At 41.5% G+C, this 17,180-nt stretch overlaps 1 protein-coding gene across 4 annotated transcripts in view; it reads right to left on the bottom strand.

The window, feature by feature from the left end:
- The window catches only part of DTNBP1 (dystrobrevin binding protein 1), a 156,652-nt gene extending 139,850 nt beyond the window's left edge, over positions 1–16,802 (bottom strand). Inside the window, exons 1-4 of one of the 4 annotated variants that reach the window (XM_057493637.1) lie at positions 16,659–16,729; positions 13,736–13,795; positions 7,784–7,837; positions 7,028–7,078 (exon numbers count right to left, since the gene is read on the bottom strand). In XM_057493637.1, coding sequence (XP_057349620.1) covers positions 7,028–7,078; positions 7,784–7,837; positions 13,736–13,795; positions 16,659–16,714 — 221 coding nt within the window. In that variant the 5' untranslated portion in view covers positions 16,715–16,729. Of the gene's footprint in view, positions 1–7,027; positions 7,079–7,783; positions 7,838–13,735; positions 13,796–16,658 lie in introns of all 4 variants that reach the window. The other 3 variants (XM_036890614.2, XM_057493638.1, XM_057493639.1) reach the window with 3 other exon arrangements.
- Between the last annotated feature and the right edge of the window lie 378 nt (positions 16,803–17,180).

Here is a 17,180-nt window from a genome sequence, read left to right as displayed (position 1 = left end):
AAGCCACCCGAGGACAGGCATCCTTTGCGTGGACACCTGAGATGGAAGAAGCTTTTGTCAAAATCAGAGAGGCTCTCCTGCAGGCCCCAGCCCTAGCCCTCCCAAGATGTCTCCAAGCCCTTCCACCTGTATGTAGATGAACGGAGGAGAGTGGCAAAAGGAGTTCCCACCCAGAAGCTGGGCCCCTGGGTGAGACCAGTGGCTTATCTATCAAAGAAATTAAACCCAGTGGCCAGTGGATGGCCACCATGTCTCCACATCATAGCCACCACTGCACTTGTTAAAGATGCAGACAAGTTGATGCTGGTCCAGACTCTTGTGGTCACAACACCCCACGCCATCGAGGGAGTTTTAAAATGCCCTTCCGACCAAAGGCTGTCAAATTTGCATGTCACCCACTATCAAGTTCTGCTCCTTAATCCACCTCATATCCGCTTTGCTGCTAGCAAAGCATTAAATCCAGCCACCTTGCTACCAGATCCAAATCTAGATTCACCCTCGCACGAGTGCAAGGAGATCCTCAGCCACCTACAGAGACCACACCCCGATCTGGGAGATGTTCCCTTGTTGGATCCCGATACTACTTGGTTCATGGACGGAAGCAGGTTCATCAAAGATGGGGTAAGATACGCAGGGGCAGCAGTGACTACAGAGACCAAAGTCGTATGGGCATCCCCCCTACCCTCAGGAACATCAGCTCAGAAAGCAGAACTGATAGCCCTCACCAAAGCTCTTCAATTGGCAAAAGGTAAGCAGCTAAACACATATACTGACAGCAGGTATGTCTTTGCCACAGCCCACGTACACGGGGCCATTTACAAAGAAAGAGGACTATTAACAGCTGAAGGAAAAACTATCAAAAACAAGCAAGAGATCCTAGACTTGCTACAGGCCATTTGGCTTCCCCAGGCGATTGCTATCATACATTGTCCTGGGCACCAAAAAGGTGAAGGGCAAGTGGCACAAAGAAATAATAAAGCAGACTTGGCAGCCAATAAAGCAGACTTGGCAGCCAAGGAAGCCGCCCTAGCAGAGGCACCCAAGACCCTGGTAGCAGCTAACCCCCCCCAACCAACTGCTATTTCTCCCACCTTACCGGAAGTACCAGAGTACACTCAGAAAGATCTGTCTGAGATCCAGAAGCAGGGACCACATTATGCTCATAAAGATGGACAATGGTATTGGGACCCAAGAGGGGACTACATTCTACCCTCCCTCCTAGCTGCCCAACTAGTCTCACACATTCATCAGGTCACACACCTGGGAGAGCGTAAAATGACAGAACTGCTCTGGAGCTCCCATCTCTGGGTCCATGGCCTCTGATTATTAGTCAATCAGGTAGTCTCTCGGTGTAAAGTTTGCCAGTTGGTCAACGCAAAGGGAGGAACAACCGAAAAGGGGGGTCTGAGAAAGAAGTACAAGACCTGGAGCCTATTGAGAAGTAGACTTTACCGAGGTCAAACCAGGAAAATATAGTTACAAGTATTTGCTAGTATTTGTAGATACCTTTTCTGGATGGGTAGAAGCCCTTCCAACCAAAAGAGAAACTGCTGTAGTAGTTGCCAAGAAATTCCTGGAAGACATTATTCCAAGGTATGGCCTTCCTGCTTTTATTGGGTCAGACAACGGACCAGCTTTCATCTCTCAGGTAACACAAGGGCTGAATTATATATTGGGGACTAATTGGAAGCTACACTGTGCATATCATCCCCAAAGCTCAGGTCAAGTAGAAAGGATGAATTGGACCATTAAGGAGACTTTAACCAAATTAACCCTAGAAACTGGCAGTGACTGGGTGACTCTCCTCCCCTTCGTTCTGTTCAAGGTCAGGAACACTCCCTATAGACTAGGCATGACCCCGTTTGAAATTCTATTTGGGAGGCCTCCCCCGATTCTTCCCAACTTGCGAGCTGATCTGTTAGCTGAGCAAAAGATAAAAACTTTCTTTCCTCCCTGCAAGCTTTGTTTCAGGTCCAAGAAGCCTTACTTCAGAACTTACAGGTGGTGTACTACAAGCCTCCCCCAGAGTCCCACAACTTCCAACCTGGAGACTTGGTACTGATCAAAAGGCATCAAAAGAAACCTTAGAGCCGCATTGGAAAGGACCTCACACAGTCATCCTAGCAACTCCCACGGAGATCAAAGTTGACGGGATAGCAGCATAGATCCATCACACTCAGGTCAAGGCCGCTCCTAGAGATCAAGAGCCTACATGGACAATTCGAGCCCATCCGACTGACCCTCTGACAGTAAAAATTACCCGACATGTGGCCGCTTCTAGTTCTCCAGGCTTTAACCCTGAAACTAATGGTGACAGCAGTGGTCAGAAGTCCCCACTTCCCAAGGAGACTTGACTGGATCATCATCAAGTCCGAGACTGGAGACATTATCAAGTCTACAGAACAAGAAGGACACCCTAAGTCATGATCCCCCGATCTGTGCTTCGATGTTTGTAAGTTGTTTGGGACAAACTGGGGCTTAAGAGGGGACCCCAAGTACCCACGCCCAACCCAAGGAATAGGGTGTAGGACCCCAGGGTACCAAGACCTGACACATCAACACAATTTCTATGTCTGTCCCGGACATAGCCGAAGTCAATCTCAGCAGGCTAAATGTGGGGGCCCAGAACACTTCTTCTGTGCTGAGGCTGTGAGTCTATGGGAAAGATAGATTGGAAACCCTCTGTACAAGGTGACTGGATACAAGTTAGCCAATCTAAGGGGCCTACCTGCTGGAGTAACCCAGACTGTAACCCGATCCGCATTCACTTCACCTCCGTAGGAAAAACTAAGTGGGAAGAATGGAAATCAGGGAGAATGTGGGGCCTTCGCTTTTATGCAGAGGGAGCAGACCCCAGAGCTCTTTTAATGATTATGCTCCGGGAGGCCCCACTCTTAAATAAACCACCAGTCATTTGGGGACTGAACCCAGTGCCTCCTCCTCCACTCCCAGAGGAACTTCAGAAATCTACTGCAGGACCTACCTACCCTTCGCCTAGGACAGATCCAAGGTCAGATTCAAAGCTACACCACTTACCCTTCTCCCTGTCCCTAACCGGACCCAGTCTCTTCTGCCTAGTAGAGGCCACTTATCAGGTATTAAATATCTCCAAACCAGAAGTAACCTGATCCTGCTGGCTTTGCCTAGACTCTAGACCCCCTTTCTATGATAGCATTGCTCTAGTAGCCAATTTCTCTACTGAGACTGACTCCTTCAAATGCCAGTGGTCCCAAGGGAATTTTGAGTGTGCTCCTAGAGTTACCCTACAGGCCCTCACAGGGCAAGGACTTTGTGTTGCCACCAACCGACTGCCTCCTTACCCTCACTTATCTTATGTAGCCAGACCCTAAATGTTAATTCCGAGATCCAATCATATCTAGTAGCCCCTCCCAACACTTAGTGGGCCTGTAAAACGGGAATAACTGCTTGTATCCATGCTGACACCCTTAGAACTCATGATGATGTCTGCATTCTTGTGCAACTCATCCCCCAGATAGTAGTGCATGGTGAAGAAGAAATAACTGGTAGCTATTCCCTAAGTCAAAGGAGTCTAAGCAGGCAAAAACGAGAAATTATTTCCACCATAGTAGTCTCTGTCATTTTGGGGGTTGGGCTGGCCGGTGCTGGTACAGGCATAGCATCTCTAGTCCTCCAAGATAAAAATTACAAAGCCCTCAATGATGCTATTGACTACGATTTCCAAACAGTAGAACTTACTCTAGCCTGGCTAGAAGAGTCTTTGTTCTCCCTAGCAGAGGTTGTACTACAAAATAGAAGAGGACTTGACTTACTGCTCTTGCAACAAGGAGGACTATGTGTAGCCTTAGGAGAACAGTGTTGCTTCTATACCAATCACTCAGGTGTTATTCAAAATTCTTTGACTGAACTAAAAACTAGAATTCAAAACCAGCAGAGAAATAGAGCAGCCACCCAAAACTGGTATGAAAGCCTTTTCAGTTGGTCCCCTTGGCTAACAACTTTATTATCAGCAGTAGCAGGCCCCATCTTACTTCTGATAGCTCTTACATGTGGCCCCTGCCTTATCAATGCCCTCCTCAAATCTGTACAGAAACGGATCTCCACCATCCAACTCATGGTCCTTAGATCTCAGTACAAGCCCTCGAATAAGGAAGACCCTATTCCGTTACTTCAAAGATTTGAAATAGAACAAAAGTCAAGGGGGGAATAAAGAGTCCTGACTAAAGAGTCTGGGCATAAGCTACTCCATTTTTTTTAATGACTTCGTTTTGTGAGAAACGGGTCATGCCCGCTCTGCGCACGGCCCATTTTGTGCACAGCCCACTCTGCGCACGGCCCGCTTTACACATGACCTGCTCTGCGCATGGCCCGCTCTGCACACGGCCTCATTCCTGTGTATAAAAGAAGAATGAACTTGTACTTTGGGGTCTCCACCTGCGCATGTGAGAGCCCAGCATGCTGGCTACCCAATAAAAGCTCTTGCTTTTGCATACATGCGTCTCCCGCTTATTTGGAGGTCGATTACACGGACCCAACAAACACTACTGAATTATACACTTAAAAATGGTTAAGACAGTAAATTTTATTTTATGTATATTTATCACAATCTTTTACACAAGCAAAAAAATTATGATTTAGATATCTGCTATTTAAAATGGTCTTTCCTCCACTCAATATTGGTCCCAAAAAGAAAAGACCATGTTTCATTGCAATGAATGGACACGTTATAGACACCTTCCTATGGCTGTATATTTTTCATATTAAGTCCCAGAATTTACCTCATCCCAAAACACTATCACACACAGAAGTCTACATTCCTAAAGTAAATTCTTCAACAAAGTTCTTTTAACCAAGTCACTACAATAAAAAGACAAAATGTTAACAGTACACCACTGACTGTTACTATACCTCTCTTCATGTTCACTTTTGCTTTCACTCAACAAAATAACCAACAAGTCAAATTAAGCATTTGCCAATTCAGGAAAAAAATACCCTCTAGATTGAGCAACTATAAGAGGAAACCCAATAAAGAACGAGAAACAAAAAGCAAATTGTAGGTCTAGATGATTATATCATAATAAATGCAGATAAGGAGCATGCCTTCTGCACAGCTTTACCACCTATGTCATGTTAGGAAAGAGTATAAAACCTAAATGTGATTTATCCCACTAGGATGTTTAAACACTTTAACAGTAAGGTATTAACAAAGGGCCACATGGTGGAAGCTGCTCGGGCTGAGAGTGGGGGTGGGGGAATTGATAAGGGCCTGGCTATACCTGTTTTGAGTTTTTTAAACCTACCAATAAAATTAAGACAAATGTAAAGGAAAGATATAACTGGCTTAGGTGATGTCCGGGGAAGAATGTGAACACTGTAGTACTCAGTCAATGAAGAACCAGGGGAGGGACTCGCACACTAGGCGATAAATTATTTGCACCAAACTCCCCAGGTGTGCCTGCCCACCAGACACCCAATCTTGCAAGACCGTCATTAAAGCCTCGCTCCACTGTTCTCTTTGTCTCCGTGTCCACTTACTGAATTTGGACCAGTGAGTGTGTTTCTCACATGTCAGGTGGCACATTATTAAGCATAAAACTGCCTACAACATACTTAAACCATATCTTTATTTTCTTAACAGCTTCACTGAGGTATCACATACCATTAAATTCACCCTTCTAAAGTATACAATTCAGTGGTTTTCAGTATATTCACAGAGTTAGATATTCATTACCAATTCCAAAGCAATTTTGTCACCCTGAACAGACAGCCCCATACCCATAAGAGTCACTACTCATTCCCCTTTCCTTCCCACACTTTGAAAACCACTAATGTACTTTCTGTCCCTGTGGATTTGCCTGCTCTGGACATTTCATATAAATTCACATATAACATATGGCCTTTTGCATTGGTTCCTTTCACTCAGCACAATATTTTTGACTTTCATCCATGTTGGGGTGTGCATCTTTACTTCTTTCCTTTGGCGGGTTGGACAAATACTCCATTATGTAGATATACCACATTTTCTTCACTCATGAGTTGAATATTTGTGCTGTCTCTACACTTTTGCTATTATGAATAAAACTGCATTATTACTAATACTGCTAGACACACTTGTGTACATGTGTTTGTAAGTTTTCAATTCTCTTGGTGGGAAACTGCTGGGTCACATGGTAATTCTATGTTTAACTTTTGAGAAACTACCAAACTGTTTTTCATAGCAAGCTGCATTATTTTATATTCCCACCAGCTATGCAAAAAAGTTCTAATTTCTCCATATCCTCAACACTCATTACTGCCTGTTTTTTCTATTAAAGCAATGTTCGCGGGCGTGAAGTGGTATCTCACTGTGGTTTTGATGTGCATCAACAAGTGATGCTGAGCTTCTTTTCATGTGCTTCCTGGCCATTTGTACACCTCCATTAGGGAAATATCTATTCAAATCCTTTGCCTGCTCTTGGTTGGGCTGTCTTTGTATCCTGGAGTTACAGTTCTTTATATACTCTAGATACAAATCTCTCATCAGATATGATTTGCAAATATTTTCTCCTAATATGTGGATTGTTATTTCACTTTCTTGATGGTGTTCTTTGAAGCACAAAGGTTTTTGATTTTGACATAATCTAATTTACCTACTTTTTCTTTTGTTACTTACGCTTTTGGTGTCATGCCTACAAAAATCAAGTATTTTTTAATATTAATCTGTATGTCAACAAGAGTGGATTGGAGAAGAAATGGTGTAAAATTAAGAACCAAAGTAAAAAAACAACTGATGACTCAAATTCAGAGTCAATTTTCTTGTGAACAAAATCATAAACATAATAAATGCACATAATACAGTACAGACTAATAAATATAATTGCGATCAATGTGCTCATATTAATCAGTCAAAAGTAAAAGCCCCCTCAGGAAAATGAACAAGTAAATAATTTCCAATCATCACATTAAGGTAAAATTTAGTTGCTTTAAGGTTTCTATCTATAAAATTAGGAAATTTTACACAATAAAATAGTCAGAAGCAAAACTTTCTTATTTAAATGAAAACACTAACCTGCTAAGTAATTCCAGCCCAGCAGAGTACTTTAGCAAATGTGGAACTGTCCTGCCAAAGGAAACACTTATTAAAATTTTTTCTAATTTAGGCCAACTAAAAAAGTTACAAACAAGAATTCTGACACTGTCACAATTATGACTATTTTCAAATCACTAATGATAATTATATAAACTTTTAGAGAAATGTATAGTTTCATTTCAAAGTTAAAATCCTTTAATATACTATCATCCATCACTTGGCCCTGTATTTTTAGCACATAATACAATGAACACTTTAAACAATAAGAATTTTTTTAAAAGCTCATCATCTCTAAGTTGACAGTGAAACTTGGTCATATGATATGGTTTACTTGATTAAAAAATATGAAAAAATTACACAACTATTACTGGTACTTTCATATAAAACAGGTAACACAGCTGAAGAGGCTCACTTGTCAAGTACTGTTTCCTTGTTAATATGCTTCTCAATAATGCAGGGCTTTTACTTTGTTCTTAATACACAAAGAAAAATGATTAGTTGAGATCAACAATAGCCATTAATTGTTATAGAATAAAACAATTAACATTTCACCTTTTTCAACCATTTTACAATTTTATCAGAAAATTTTCCAGTATTACAAATTTAGAATCTATAAATTGTTTTGTAGTTGGATTCAATCAACAGATGAAACTCCACCAAAATAACTGTTATGACTACAACCAAAAAGTGTTTGAAATTTAAGTTGTAATAAATTAAATCTTTGCACAAGCTTACCTTGGTTTGTTTTTTGCTTTAGCTTCTTTTGACTTGTCACTTAAAGTCTTCAGCCTATAATTCAATACGTATAAAAGGTATTATTTTTAAAGCTTAAGAGTTTTTTCAACCATAAATGTCATGGCTTTAAAATTATAGGCTGGATAAGATTTTTTTTTTTAAGCAAGAATTAAGCACCTCACCAGACAACAAATATTTTAGAGCTTACTGTATGTCAGACACCACAAATGGAAAAGTCATACACCTTTATATTTTTTCTTGTCCCAAATCCTTTTTATAAACAATTCCTAAATGTGACCAGAATAGAGGAATCCCATTTACCTGGCATCATTAGAAAAATGGCCCACATAGGTGAACTTCATAGGTAACAAAAATATCTAAGAACGATATTTTAAATAGATACTATGCCAGGAACTTAAACTCTTTAACTACACATTTTGTGATATTTTAGCTGTTGATAAAAAGCTTTCTAAAATATGTTATAAATCTTTTCACTGAAGACTTGGTATATTCTTATTTTTTCAATAAAAAAATAAGAATATACCAGTTTCAGGTGTAAAACAGAAATTTGGCATTTATACTCATTACAAAACGTTCACCACAGTAACTGCAGTTACCATCTGTCACCATACAAAGTTAGTATTATTGACATATACCCCGTGCTGTACCTTTCAATCTGCGACTTAACTTTAGAACTAGAAGTTTGTACCTCTGTATTCCTTATATCTATTTCACCTGTCCCCACTCCTCTTCCCTCTGGCAACCACCAGTTTGGTCTGTTTTTACGAGTCGGTTTCTGGGTTTTTGTTTGACGTTTAGATTCCACATTTAAGTGACTTCATATGGTATTTGTCTTTCTCTGTCTGGCTTATTCCACTTAGCATAATACCCTCTCAGTCCATCCATGCTGTCACAAATGACAAGATTTCACTCTTTTTTGTGGTTGAGTTAATATTCCATTGTGTGTACGTACTGCTTCTTTATCCATTCATCTTTCTATGGACACAGAGGTGCACATATCTTTTCAAATTAGTGGTTTTGCTTCTTTGAGTTGCTGGATCATACAGTTCTGTTTTTAATTTTTTGAGGAACTTCAATACTGCTTTCCATTAGCGCTGCACCAGCTTACATTCCCCAACAGTGTCTAAGCACTCCCTTTTCTCTACATCTTTACTAATACCTGTTAATGCTTGGAGGACTCAGTATATCCTGTTTAACATTTTTGTGTAACTCTGGGATATTATTATGAACACCACTGGCTACATTTTGTGGCAAAACAGTCCTCTGCTCCAGTGTTTCTGAGCTGGGAATACCTCTTCATTTACCAGCTGAAAGCAATCTAGCGTGGTTTTTCAATTTGTTTGGGATCCCGTGTCTGTTTTTTCTAAATTTAAATTTCTCATCTCCACTATTGTTTATCTGGTTATGAGTTATCCTTACTGCTTCTGCTAACTCTAGCAACCTCCTCCCTTCTATTTTTTTTTAATTATTGGGCTGGAAAAGAGATAGTCTAGGAACACATATGTAAAATAAATAGGCTCTTCTATCCATAAAATATGAAGTTTATAGACTTTGTACAATTTATTTTCACTTCACTGGCCCATTTTTTACTTTCTTTTGGCTGTGGACTCTATGCCATCTAATGAGGTTGCCAAAAAGTGGGTGCTAAATTATGAGACAATCTCACATAAAATTAGGTACTGCTACACGTGTTCTTAATTTGATTACCTCAACAAATATTCACTTCTAAAACAGTCTCAAACATAGGACATGGCACATACCGCTACCTCCTAAAAGGACTTTGTAAAACTAGAAATAAGTGCTCTATTCTTAAGACACTTCACTGTTATCAGCCAGAAATTGTTCTAATGTACAAGCTGACTGTTGTATGAATGCTGCAACCCTGTGTGGTAACACACAGGTAGAATTACACTAGGATAGTCATACACAGCAGTGTGTTACACTCAAAATTATTCTAGTATTTTTAGTGATTTGGGACAATTCCATACAAGTAGGTGTTACAAAGATATTGAAAAGGAACCGGTAAGGTCCTCTTTGGATGATTCATTAAATCATCTAGCAGATCTCTAGGTTGGTATTTCAAATATGTATTTCTGGAATAAACTTTTAATTTCTCAATTGTTAATATATTAAATTTGGGGTTCCTCTCTGCACCCCCACCCCCCAAAAAGGAAAAAAAATTGTCCAGAACAACAGACGGCAGGACTGTCACAGGGAGCTGAAAATAAACTGTTGGGTCAATAAAAGCTCCCCGTGTGGCTGCTTAACAACCATCTGCTTTAAAAACTGGTCTTTAATCAAATGTAATGTCTGACACTTATGTGACATGGATTTGAACAAACCAACTGTAAAAAGACATTTCTAAGAACCAGGAAACTTTATTACAGACTGATAACTGATAATATCAAAGAATTAGTGTTAATTTTGTTATGACACTGGCATTCCAATTATGTAATGTCTGTGTTTTGGAGATGCATACTGATACATGAGAGATGTCAGACATGTTTATACATAAGAGAGACAAAGCAAACGGGCCAATAGTGGAGAACTGCTGAATCTGAATAATGGACATATGGGGTTCACTGTTATTCTATTTTTGTATATATTTAAAACTGTAAAAAAACTTAAAAAAAACAATCTTTTGGAGATTTTTATTTTCTCATCACACATTCTCCATATAAATCATCCATGTGCTAACAAATAACAGAAACTGTTGGAGAAAAAGTATAACTAGAAGAAAGTGGGAAACCATGAAGAAAGTTCAGGAGAGAAAAAGATTCAGGGTGAAAATGACTATTATTCTTACTGTAAATTGAAAAGTGAGGTCAGATATATTTAACAAGCTCCAAAAGCCCCAAAAATATCCTTTCTGAAATACCCCCTCAAAACCCAGAACTCAGCAGCAAATAGCTTACCATTTTAATTTGGGGATAACTCTGCATAAGCTTCTCACAGTGACCTGTGCTGGAAACTTCAACCAGCTAACAGAATCTATTTAATATCCGACAGTGTCATGACATGCTAAGAAGGAAGTACTGACGTAGGTGTACTATCTCAGTTTCCTCCAACATAAAATAGTAGTATTATGCTGAGCATAATGATTTGCCACAGGAATTTAATATTTCAATATGATTCTGGAGCATTCTGTAAACTACAGAGCTAATTCAAATGAAAAGTATAATAAAATCTATCACCATCAAGAAAGATAAACTATGTACATGGCTGGGTCAAGGTGAAATCGAGTTTCCCAATGCACCAGTGCTTATGAAAAGCTTCCCCACTGCTCCTAATCTCCTTGCTAATAGCACATCCCTGCAGGAAGATCTAAGTGTTGCTATGGGAATACATCAACGTACACTGGAGTGAGCCACCTGATAATTTTCTACCAAAAGCACTTAATGCACACTTTTGAGCTCAAAGCAATAACCTCAAATTCATCTTAATACTTTGATGATTTATTTTTAGGTTATTCCCAAGATCTTAATCTGACACCAGCACATTTATTTCTTCAAGCTTTGTAGAAAATACTAAAATGGAGGCATCTTAGTAAGAAATGAAGGTGACTGGCAAAACCGCTAGACACAAATTTCTAAAAGTAGTAAATAAACACAATGACACATGGAGAACAACAATGACTGATGGACGTTAATATGCTTTCTCTGACTCAACCACTTGGGATGACCTTGATGGCATTCCACCTGTTTGCACCTCTATTTCCTACTCATTTAACCTTATCAGCTATTATGAAGGTTGAGGAAGTTTGGTTTAAAATACCACAAATGTATATTAGCATACTTTGTCATTAAGGTTCAATTCCTTTAACCATATTCATGCTAACCATATTCTGACTTTAAATTCTCTTTACAAATACAAATACAATCTTTCCTTTCCCATTAATGTTTACCTGTTTTTCTTTTTTTAAAACAAGATCAAGGAGACACAAACTCCAAAGCCTGAAAGAGTCACACAAACGCTACATAGACTCAGGAAAGGGGGAGGAAGTTAGACTCTCTCTATCCTAATTAATTCCCAATACACCATTTCAGTTCTGACCTCGCTCCTCAGTGTTCCTTAGAACTCCCAACCGCTTCCTGGATGTTGAGCCAGAAGTTACCTCCCAATAAATTCACTGTCAACTGCTCCTTCTCTCCCAAAACTACTCTTAAATTCTTTTATGTTGGTAAATGACATCATTTTCAAAGATACTCTAAAAATAACATTCTCGATTTCTTCACTTTTTTCACTTCCTCCATTTGCTTATAAATTCAACCAGTGCCTGTCACACCCAAGGCCTCCTTTAGATTTCCACTAGCGCTGCCCTGTCATCTGTCACCTGGCCCACAACCGCAGCCTCCTAAATAATCTCCCTGTCCCCCTTCCCTGGCCATCCCACCACACTGCCTCTCACATTATTCTTCCAGAAATACAGGTAGGCTCATGCCACTGGCCTCCACAAAAACCTTCAAAGACTCTGTCAACCTAAAAATAATCCAGGACCACTCTATATAAAGTAGCCATCACCTATCTCTCAACCTGCTCTAGTTTTAGCTCAGTATTTATGACCTACTAGATATCTGCCACCTGCAACTAGAATGAGCACCTAGGCACATGATTTGCTGGCTAGTGTGTTCTCTGCAACATCTCTAGCTCCTAGAATACTGTCACAGAGTAAACACTCGATAAATACTTGGTAAATGAATTTAGTAAAGCATTGAAGAGCCTCTATTATCAATCACTAAACGTCCTGTCCAGCTTCATCTCCAGCAACTGCTTCCACCTCTGAAATGCCGTTACCCAAATCTATCATAATCCCTCATTCTTCCAGGACGGTTGGGAAGTCACCTCCTCTTTGAAGCCTTCTGCAAATGTATCTGAATTAATCACTTCCCTCTGGGCTCACATAACAAACCACATTTTAAGTTTAACATTCAGTTCCTTCTGCTTTGCTTCACATTGTTGACAGTCTAGGACATCCAGCAGGCAGAAACCATTTTAGTGAACTTTGTAGTCCCAAAATCTCACCCAATATAAAAACTGCTTAGGAAATAACAGGCAACATTGAGCACATGGCTGCTTAAATCTTTTTTTATATATATAAAATGATAAAATTTCTATAAAAAAGGACACTTTGAGTGCTAGCCTGGTGTATGACACTTAGTAGGAACTGTTTATTAGATCAATTGAATGTTGACTATTTCCCTTAGTAAAAAGGTAATGAAGAGTCAACATTTTAGGCAAAACTTCACTTTACAACACTGTGATCAGGTTATTAGACCCTCTCCTTTGAGGGTCTAATACTTCTGATATTTTATAGGAAGGTTTTGATACTTTACAGGAAGGGAGAAGAGAAGCACACTGGGCAGGGGTCGCGGGCAGTAGCGGCTTTTAGAGGGAAACACCCACTGTCTAGTTGTAAACTCTCCAAAATGCTCCAAGAGTTCTGAGAGAATTAATCGTATTTAGACTGAGTGAGAGGAAAAGAGACCCAGAATCAATCCCCTCAGACCCTTTGAGACAGGGACCATGGGTGTAGTCAGAGTAGGGTGAGGGTCTCTGGAAAAAGCAAGGCATACCAACACTCTGTGTTAAACATTAAGAAAGGTCAGAGTCACATTAGCTCTCTAGAGTCATTCTTCAGTGAGATCAGTTTAAGCTCAAAAAGCCAGGAATAACTTGGCCTGGAATGTTTGAATATTCCTCAGATAAAGGAAAGTATCTCAGAATCATACCATTGTAAGATTCACTTTAGCATGCTAAAAGGCCCATGTCTACATGCTGTTTTTCCTCCTTCAGACCTAATCAAGTATTTGCAACCTGGGCAATTAATAATGGCAAGCAAGCCCAGCCATAAACAACATAGTAAAAGCAATAAAGTTTCCATCTTAGATTGTCTTTTAAACTCTTTAGCAAACAGACAATAACTCAGCCCACCTTGAGGGCAGAGCAGGCAGTCTTGATTGATGATTGATATGCTCCCAGACCAAGAAGATGCTATTCCAGGAAAGAAATCTGCCATAAATTTCTTATGTTAATTTTTCAGAATTACCTGGAAGACTGATGAGAAGAGACTTAATGTCTCATCAAGGATGAACATTCTAAGACCACTTAACATGTCCACACCCCTAAGCCCTTTATCACATTACAAAAAAATCCTCAACTTTCTATAAATCCCCTAGACAACTCACAACTAGGACTCTCTTGTTCCCTCCTGACATGAGCCTGGGAGCTGTGTCCTCTCAGTTTGTCTCTAAATAAAAGCCTCTCCCTGGCTCTCCTACCTTGAGTGTTTGCAACTTTGACTCCAAGAACAAGAACACCTGCATAACCTTGGCCTTTGGGCCAGTCAGCCACTTATGTACAAAAGTGATATAATTTATATTTCATCTGGATTTTAACGTTAACTATTATTATGAATAAAAATTTATAAGAAAGGCAAGTCTATGGACAGCCTAGCATCTCCCTGAGGCCACCAGCAATCTCTACATTGCTCTTAACTAGTCTTAGGTTGCCATCTAAGTTTGAATGGTAAAAATTTATTGTGTGTATCTGATATGCTTTAATCACTAATGCAGCATTTTCATGTGAGACTGATAAAGAATCCTGTTTCCATTTTTTAAAAAAGTAAATTTGCCTATATTTAAGCTCTAGTTACATGAATTCTCAGAAACTGAAAAAAAGCACCAAAGGTCTAAGGAGAGGATACTGCTTTGGGTGACTGAAGAGCAAAGCAACACTTGGCGTTTCCAATTACTTTAGAAGCCAGCTGCTCTGGCTTTTTTCAGCATTGATACCAAGTGTTCTGAAGGAATGTCAGGTTGTTTGGTAGTTTTGGGAGGTGAGGCCATGTTGCTTTAGACATCTGAGTCCTTCAGTGCCTTAATGCAATACACACATGTACTTTTTTCATCTTTTCACTGCAAGGCAAAATAATTATGTAAAATAGGTTGATCTCAAGCTACATCTGAAAGAGTTTACTAAAATGAGTCAAGTGGATTTTTCCTTGGTAAGAATCATGTAGGAATCTGTGGACCTGACTAAAGTGAACATCAGTGTTTAGAGCCACCAGTCAGCTGGAAAACAGATATTTCTCTGCCAGGTGACAGGCTAATGGCACATACTGTCTATTATTGTTTTGTTGGCTGAGAGTGACCTGTACAAGTAGGAAGCCAAACAAGGTCCTGAAAGGTTATCTAACCTCAAACTGGCCCCAACTCTATGGCATCTTCAGGAAGTCAGTTTCCAAGGATGTCAGATCCCCTCAACCTCAACCCATTCCCCAACTAAACCTAAACTCAGGTTATCCAGATCCCCCAGGATGGTTGGGGTACAGAGTCCACATTCCTAGGCAAGTTTAACCTTCTTGAGCAAAGGTCAGGAGGATGAGTTGGGCCCCCAGGCAATCACATGACCTACAAGTTACATTAACTACCAGAAGAGGACCTGTATGCCATGAAGGAATTCCCTGAAGTAATGGTAACAGGAATGCACCAGATGGGCTTATCTACGACTGTTCTTATGCTACAAGATGACTATTGCAGCATTACACTAAAATTTTTCAACACAATAATTTACAATCTGAAAAGGGTTACTTTTTAAATTTAATGGGGAAAAAAAAGGCAAGTATACCATCAATGAATGACCCCGAGAGCATCTACAATTTTCTTAGTAGCACCAAACCAAAACTACCAAAAAGTCCTGACTTGTGGTAAGTGCTCAACTGTTTGCCAGTTTGTTACTACTTAGAACCCAAAAGGCAAGCAATATAAAGTTTTGTCCCATATATGAAGTTGAAGCTAACATCTTTCTCATGAGAAACTTCAAACAGTACGATAGATGTCCTCATATTCCGAGAATTCTCCAAAAGAATTTGTAAGCCAAAGATGACAACTCCTTTCTTTATAAAGGTGACAACCTTTCTAAAGTAATGAAAAAAATTAAAATGAATTAAGCACTAAGTAGTAATAACACTCATGTTTTGCACATTAATTTGTTAATCCTCACAAATGCTCTATTAGACAGGTGCCATCTTTATCCCCACTGTACAGTCGTGGAAACTGAGGCCAGACAATTGTAGAAACCTACAGAAAAACGACTGCTTAAGTGGCAGAGGAGAAACCAGGCATCGTGGAGCTAGTTTATGCCTGTGGCTCCTAAACTCTGCTGCACACTGGAATCACCTGGGAAGCTTTAGCACTCCATCCCCAGTCTGATTTAACTGGCATGGGCTGCGCCCAGGGCACCGGGATGTCAAAGGTTTGGGAACTACTAGCTCTGCACTCCTAACCCTAAGTATTAATAGTACTGTCCCTCTTGCCCCAGAGTTCCTGCCCCGAGGCGTGAATCAGGGCAAAGGTAGAGAAAGCCAAAAGGGAAGGGGCGGCAAGCCTTGCCAAGGGTTCCGCGGGCGCCCGGCCCAGGCCGGGGAGGCTGCGGGGACGACGACCGCCTGGGAGGGGCTGCGGGAGCGCCGGGGCCGGGCCGCAGGCGTCTCGGAGACGCCCGAGGGGACGACGGGGGCGCAGGGCCACCGTCCCGCGGGGCCGAGCGGCAGCAGGGGGCGGGGCAGGCGCGCTCCCCTCACGTGACTCCCCCCGCGCCGGGAGAGGGTTCCCCGCGTCCCCCGCGCGCTTCCCCACGCTGCCCGCCAACTCCGCCCGGGGCACGAGCCACAGCCTCCCTGTTGGGGCCGAAGTCACTTCGTGCCTCCAGACCGACACCGGAAAGTTCGCTACTTTCCTCGGCGCGGCGGGGACGGGGAGTGCGGGGTGAAGCGGCACCGGCCCGGGGTGAGGGGAGGAGAGGTGGCGGCGTCTGGGCGGCCCCGGCTTCCTTTCTGCCCACTCCACGTACCCACCCGGAGGCGAAATCCTGCTGCACGCTCAGCAGCCGCTCGCGAAGGGTCTCCAGCATCGCTGCCGCTGCCACCGCCGCCCAGGGCCCCGCCCCCGGTCCGGTCCTCGCGCCGCGCCGCAGACCCTTCCGCGTCTCCGACCCCGCCGCGCCCACTCGCGCAGCCGCAGTGGGCCGCGCCGGCTTGGGCTGCGGAAAAGGGGCGGGCCTTCCTTCTCTAGCGAACTGTAGCGAAAGCGGGAGGCTCGGGGAAGCTTTGTGCAGCCCAGGCCAAGCCCTCGTTTTTCTCCTTAAAATAGAAGCGGTCTCATGAAAGGATGTTCTAAGTGGCGACGTTCTTTCTTTGAGTGCAGCCTTTGTTTTTACGGGTTGGAGCAGAGTTGGATAAATTTTGTGCAAAGCGGGCCTTCCTGTAGTAGTCATTTCACGGACTCTGACCAGGATCTGACCCCCTGGTTTTGATCTTGGCTAGTTAACCTATTCTGAGCCGCGACTTCTTCAGTCATTGAATGACAATAACTGTATC

This window comes from Manis pentadactyla, chromosome 16, assembly GCF_030020395.1.
Source record: "Manis pentadactyla isolate mManPen7 chromosome 16, mManPen7.hap1, whole genome shotgun sequence".
Classification (NCBI taxonomy): Eukaryota; Metazoa; Chordata; class Mammalia; order Pholidota; family Manidae; genus Manis; species Manis pentadactyla.
This window is presented reverse-complemented; position numbering and strand designations above follow the sequence as displayed.